We start from the raw sequence: 6893 nt of genomic DNA on the forward strand, positions 1-6893 counted from the left end.
AGTATATATTCAGAGTATTCAGTATACAGGGTTTCTGCAGTATTCAGTATATATTCAGAGTATATCTGCAGTATATTTCTGCAGTATTCAGAGTATTCAGTATACAGTGTTTCTGCAGTATTCAGTATATATTCAGAGTGTATCTGCAGTATATTTCTGCAGTATTCAGAGTATTCAGTATACAGTGTTTCTGCAGTATTGGTGTCTGCAGGCACTTCCGGCAGGTATCCTCTGGTTACAAACTTTGGACCAATCAGGAGCGACTGTGAGCAGCAGGAGGACAGCAGGACCCGGATCTGAGGAGGACCGAATCTGCGCTATTAACCCGGAACATGGTGCTCTGAACCCGGTCCTGTGAGCCCGGTTCCGTCCCGGATCAGACCCGCGGACCCGGTCCTCTGAACCCGGTCCTGTGACCCCCGGACCGGCACCATGCTGGGCATGTACGTCCCGGACCGGTTCTCCCTGAAAGCGTCTCGAGTCCAGGACGGGGTCGGGCTGTTCACCGCGAGGAGGGTCAGAAAGGTTCGGGACTCTTAGAGAGACACTTTGAGACCACTTTACATCCGGGACTCTTTATAAAATCTGTGTGTTTGTTCAGTTTTACTGTTTCTGTTGCTGCTCTGCGCGAGGCAGGCTGTGACGTCATCTGCCACGTAGCTGCTCCTCTGTCTGCAGGAGAGTGTGTGTATGCAGGAGTGTGTGTGTGTCTGCAGGAGTGTGTGTGTCTGCAGGAGTGTGTCTGCAGGAGTGTGTGTGTGTCTGTAGGAGAGTGTGTGTGTCTGCAGGAGTGTGTGTCTGTAGGAGTGTGTGTGTGTGTCTGTAGGAGTGTGTGTGTGTGTGTGTGTGTGTGTGTGTGTGTGTGTGTGTGTGTGTGTGTGTGTGTGTGTGTGTGTGTGTGTGTGTGTGTGTGTGTGTGTGTGTGTGTGTGTGTGTGTGTGTGTGTGTGTGTGTGTGTGTGTGTGTGTGTGTGTGTGTGTGTTTTTCTAGTAGTTCTCTGTATACACTCAGACAGATTTATACCTAACCCCCCCCCCCCCCTCCACTGCTGTCAGGGTTCAAAAGAAGGCGTGAGGCGTTCAGGGTCTGCAGAGTTGTGTTATTTAAATGTGTGGGGAGAGCAGCTTTGTAGTGAACATGAATGCAACACAGAGTTTGGCCACGCCCCCTGGATTTTATGCTCTTCAGGAAGAAAGGGGAAAGGTGTGCAGTAAATACACTGTGTATATATATATATATATATATATATATATATATATATATATATATACATATATACATACTACTACACTATAGAGCCCTGTGGACGCCCCACTAGAGTATTTATATTATCGATTTAACTGCAGATCATTTTCTAGATTCATGTTAAAAGTCAGAAAATACATTGAATGAGTCCCAGGTGTTCAGATGCTCTGATATATGCACTTTACATCAGGGTGTCATGTGTTCAGATATATGCACTTTACATCAGGGTGTCATGTGTTCAGATATATGCACTTTACATCAGGGTGTCATGTGTTCAGATATATGCACTTTACATCAGGGTGTCATGTGTTCAGATATATGCACTTTACATCAGGGTGTTATTATACATGTCCGTGCTCATGTTTGATAAATGGCCGTGTGTTTGTCTCAAAGGGAGAGAAGTTCGGTCCGTTTGCCGGAGAGAAGAAGCTTCCTGGGGAGCTGGACGAGAGTCTGGACACCCGGCTGATGTGGGAGGTGGGGGCTTTTATATTATTATATTATTATTACACATCATCACATGTGAACGTTTCAGAACGCTGCCATGTCTCCTCAAGTTGCTGAAGGTTCTCTAAACGCTGCACGTGTTGTTGTGAAGAGGTTTCTTCATGAGGAACCTTTGTGTTTCTGTACATCCTTTCTGAAGCTGCTCCTCCTGATGGAGGAGGTCTGATGGAGCTCGCTGCTCTCCGAACAGATTCATTCAACATGACAACATGCATATGAAATAACATGAAGTAAACCGTCTCCTTGTGCAGCATGCAGCTCAGACCCTCCTCCACCCTGCTCCAGAGACACAGTCAGCAGGATGAAGGGAACACGTGTTTACCTTTCAGACCAAGCACCTCAGGACTCTTTAAAGAGTCCTCAGGTCTCTTTAAAGAGTCCTCAGGTCTCTTTAAAGAGTCCTCATGACTCTTTAAAGAGTCCTCAGGTCTCTTTCCTCAGGTCTCTTTAAAGAGTCCTCAGGTCTCTTTAAAGAGTCCTCAGGTCTCTTTCCTCAGGTCTCTTTAAAGAGTCCTCAGGTCTCTTTAAAGAGTCCTCATGACTCTTTAAAGAGTCCTCAGGTCTCTTTCCTCAGGTCTCTTTGAAGAGTCCTCATGACTCTTTAAAGAGTCCTCAGGTCTCGTTAAAGAGTCCTCAGGTCTCTTTCCTCAGGTCTCTTTAAAGAGTCCTCAGGTCTCTTTCCTCAGGTCTCTTTAAAGAGTCCTCAGGTCTCTTTCCTCAGGTCTCTTTAAAGAGTCCTCAGGTCTCTTTCCTCAGGTCTCTTTAAAGAGTCCTCAGGTCTCTTTAAAGAGTCCTCAGGTCTCTTTCCTCAGGTCTCTTTAAAGAGTCCTCAGGTCTCTTTCCTCAGGTCTCTTTGAAGAGTCCTCATGACTCTTTAAAGAGTCCTCAGGTCTCGTTAAAGAGTCCTCAGGTCTCTTTCCTCAGGTCTCTTTAAAGAGTCCTCAGGTCTCTTTCCTCAGGTCTCTTTAAAGAGTCCTCAGGTCTCTTTCCTCAGGTCTCTTTAAAGAGTCCTCAGGTCTCTTTCCTCAGGTCTCTTTAAAGAGTCCTCAGGTCTCTTTAAAGAGTCCTCATGACTCTTTAAAGAGTCCTCAGGTCTCTTTCCTCAGGTCTCTTTAAAGAGTCCTCAGGTCTCTTTAAAGAGTCCTCAGGTCTCTTTCCTCAGGTCTCTTTAAAGAGTCCTCAGGTCTCTTTAAAGAGTCCTCATGACTCTTTAAAGAGTCCTCAGGTCTCTTTCCTCAGGTCTCTTTGAAGAGTCCTCATGACTCTTTAAAGAGTCCTCAGGTCTCTTTAAAGAGTCCTCAGGTCTCTTTCCTCAGGTCTCTTTAAAGAGTCCTCAGGTCTCTTTCCTCAGGTCTCTTTAAAGAGTCCTCAGGTCTCTTTCCTCAGGTCTCTTTAAAGAGTCCTCAGGTCTCTTTAAAGAGTCCTCATGACTCTTTAAAGAGTCCTCAGGTCTCTTTAAAGAGTCCTCAGGTCTCTTTCCTCAGGTCTCTTTAAAGAGTCCTCAGGTCTCTTTCCTCAGGTCTCTTTAAAGAGTCCTCAGGTCTCTTTCCTCAGGTCTCTTTAAAGAGTCCTCAGGTCTCTTTCCTCAGGTCTCTTTAAAGAGTCCTCAGGTCTCTTTAAAGAGTCCTCAGGTCTCTTTCCTCAGGTCTCTTTAAAGAGTCCTCAGTTCTCTTTCCTCAGGTCTCTTTAAAGAGTCCTCAGGTCTCTTTAAAGAGTCCTCAGGTCTCTTTCCTCAGGTCTCTTTAAAGAGTCCTCAGGTCTCTTTCCTCAGGTCTCTTTAAAGAGTCCTCAGGTCTCTTTAAAGAGTCCTCATGTTGTGCTATCAGCAGCAGCACAGGACGTTCACATCTGAGAACAACACACTTTGATGCAGGAACACGAAGGCAGCAGAATAATCCCTGTTGTTGTTGTTGTTGTTGTTGTTGTCCTGCAGGTGCGTAGCAGTAAAGGAGACGTGCTGTACATCCTGGATGCTAGCAACCCGCGCTACGCTAACTGGCTGCGCTTCGTGCACCAGGCGCCGTCTCAGGAGCAGAAGAACCTGGCCGCCATCCAGGTAAGCTCCCTCTGAACTCACCTGGAGGAGAGAGGAGAGGAGAGGGAGGAGGGAGGAGAGGAGAGGAGAGGAGGAGGGAGGAGAGGAGGAGGAGGAGGGAGGGAGGAGAGGAGGAGGGAGGGAGGAGAGGAGGAGGGAGGAGGAACTCAGAGAGGAGGAGGGAGGAGAGGAGGAGAGGAGGAGAGGAGGAGAGGAGGAGGGAGGAGGAACTCAGAGAGGAGGAGGGAGGAGGAGGAGGGAGGAGAGGAGGAGAGGAGGAGGGAGGAGAGGAGGAGGGAGGAGAAGAGGAGGGAGGAGAGGAGGAGGGAGGAGGGAGGAACTCACCTGGAGGAGGGAGGAGAGGAGGAGGGAGGAGGAGGAACTCAGGGAGGAGGAGGGAGGAGAGGAGGAGGGAGGAGAGGAGGAGGGAGGAGGGACTCACCTGGAGGAGGGAGGAGGAACTCAGAGAGGAGGAGGGAGGAGAGAGGAGGAACTCACCTGGAGGAGGGAGGAGAGGAGGAGGGAGGAGGAATTCAGAGAGGAGGAGGGAGGAGGAGGGAGGAGGAACTCAGAGAGGAGGAGAGGAGGAGGTCTCTAAAGATGTAATGTCAGGCCTCAGATCAGGAGTGTCTGCAGCAAACAGAGACATGGAGTTATGAGAGAAATGAAGAGACTAGAAAGTGTTCATGATAAGAAGCAGCTTCAACATCTCTCTCTCTAATGGCGCGTTTCCACTACACGGCCTCGCTCGGCCTCGCTCGGTATGGCAGGGCCTCGTTAGGACTGGCTCACTTTATGGCGCATTTCCATTACAGTTTAGGAACTGGGGTAGTTACTATAGTAACGCAGTGTAGGCGGAGCCGTGACGTCATCTTCAATGAGAACCCCAGAAAACCAACACAGCCGTTAGCTGTTAGCACTCAGAGCTCACAGCTCCTCATATCTGTTCAGAAACTAGACAGAAGTTAAACAAGTACAAACCACAGACTGCCTGTGTCATGGCGAATACAGTCGCTGCTTTATTTATGTCTGTATAGGCCGTTGTTGTGAGTGTGGACGGTCGGAGCATATACTGCGTTAGCTTAGCCAATCTCCATTCAGAAAACACGCATTTTAAAAGGTTTTTCTCCTGCCGTCTGTCTGCAGACTTGACAAAGCATTAATTCATGGTTTTTACTAACCGGTATCAGTATGTTGTTACTTCATCATTTTGAAACGTGTATTACAATTAAATCACGGTCAAATATGTCCATCTTGTTGTAGTTGTAGCCCCCTTGCCAGCGATGCTCTCTCTAGTTTAGCATACTCAGCCCGACTCAGCCTCGTTGTCTCTGGCCCTAGACCCGCGATTTTATGAGGCCAGAAAAACTGAATTAGGACCCGCCGGCCGGTACTAGGCCAAGTGGAAACGCAACCAAAGACGGGCCGCTGACGTCACAGCTCTCTTAAACCGTGCTCCGGGCTGTAGTGGAAACGCGCCATAAGAGCCAATCAAACACAGCGTGGTGTCTGTGCATCTTGGAGTGTGTGTAGTGTGTCCTTTGGAGGCCATGACACCTGTCTCCAGTCTTTATGCTAAGCTAGGCTAACGGTCTTTTGGCTGTTGCTTCATATGCAACATATCTTATCGTGCTTAGCTGCTCTCTCTTAGAAAGACACCTGAATAAGAAGAGATGTGTGTAACCTGCAGGTAACTTCTTTCATATTTAAGTCTCATGGTGCGTTGCATGTGAAGTCCATGAGAGACCTGGATGGAGGCGATTGAAGCGGCCGCGTCAATCGCGAGATTTACTTTTGTTCTCAGCCTGTCGTCACTGAAAACCAAAACATCAGCTGTTAGCCGTTAGCTGTTAGCACTCAGAGCTCACAGCTCCTCATATATGTTCAGAAACTAGACAAAAGTGAAACAAGTCCAAACCACAGACTGTCTGTGTCATGGAGAATACAGTCGCTGCTTTATTTATGTCTGTATAGGCTGTTGTTGTGAGTGTGGACATACAACGTTAGCTTAGCCTGATCGATCCGATCTCCATTCAGAAAACACGCATTTCAAACGGTTTCTCCTGCTGTCACGTGAACACACTCATTAATAACTGGTGTTTACTAACCGGTATCAGTGTGTTGTTACTTCGGCATCATTTTGAATCGTGTATAACAATTAAATCACGGTCAAATATGTCCATTTTGTTGTAGTTGGTATCTACAGTAATATCTTCATGGAGATAAGCCCCGCCCCCTGGCCTGTTTGAATGACAGGAGTACACACAGCTGACAGCCGCCGTGACACTCCAGCTGTGAGCGCAGCATTAGAGTCTTTGGACCGTGGGAAAGATCCCCTTCTCTCAGGAGCGAGGGTCAGAAAGGAAACCAGATGACCTCGTGAGTTCAAAAGGTTAAAATAAATACTAAACTGTAGAAGAGGATGCTGGGTCTGGAGAGGGTCTCCTCTTCTGTTGGAAGATAAAGCAGACCTCCCTCTGAAGACCGATGGGCTCCTGATGAAGAGGAGAGGAGGGCTTCCTGTCGCTCGTATCGCAGCGTGTGATTGGCTGCTCAGAGGTGAAGCTTTTGGCTTCCTGGCGGTATCGTAGCGTGTGATTGGCTGCTCTGAGGTCATGACGTGTGTCAGATCTCTGCCTTCTCTCACTCTGACAGTTATGGTGCAGCTCTCCTCTTCTTAATCACTATTTATGGGACTTCAGGATCCAACCCATGGGTTTTATTAGCGTGACCTTCGGGGACGGGAAGTTCATGAAACATTTTCAGAGTTTGACCTTCGACCTCATCAGGATTAACGGACTCATGTCCCGCCGTAATGACTTCAACCTGCAGACTCAACAGTGGCTCTCTGTGAAACAATATGAAGGGTTAGAGGTGTGTGTGTGTGTGTGTGTGTGTGTGTGTGTGTGTGTGTGTGTGTGTGTGTGTGGTGTGCTGCTGTGTGTTGGTGTGTGTGTGTGTGTGTGTGTGTGTGGGTGTGTGGTGTGCTGTGTGTGTGTGTGTGTGCATGTTGTGTTGTGTGGTGATGTGTGTTGTGTGTGGGGTGTGTGTGTGTGTGTTGGGTGTGTTGGGTGTGTGTGTGTGTGTGTTGTGTGTGTGTGTGTGT

The 6893-nt window shown here is 48.1% G+C and overlaps 1 protein-coding gene across 1 annotated transcript; it reads left to right on the forward strand.

Moving 5' to 3' along the window:
• Positions 1–284: 284 nt before the first annotated feature.
• Positions 285–3808, forward strand: LOC117468683 (PR domain zinc finger protein 5-like; the record flags this gene model as incomplete). The annotated part of the gene is given in 3 exon segments (XM_034112906.1): positions 285–525; positions 1639–1722; positions 3686–3808. Coding segments are annotated over 3 exon segments (300 nt in total), but the record flags the coding sequence as incomplete, so codon positions are not given.
• Between the last annotated feature and the right edge of the window lie 3085 nt (positions 3809–6893).

Source organism: Trematomus bernacchii, unplaced genomic scaffold (genome assembly GCF_902827165.1).
Source record: "Trematomus bernacchii unplaced genomic scaffold, fTreBer1.1, whole genome shotgun sequence".
Lineage (NCBI taxonomy): Eukaryota > Metazoa > Chordata > Actinopteri > Perciformes > Nototheniidae > Trematomus > Trematomus bernacchii.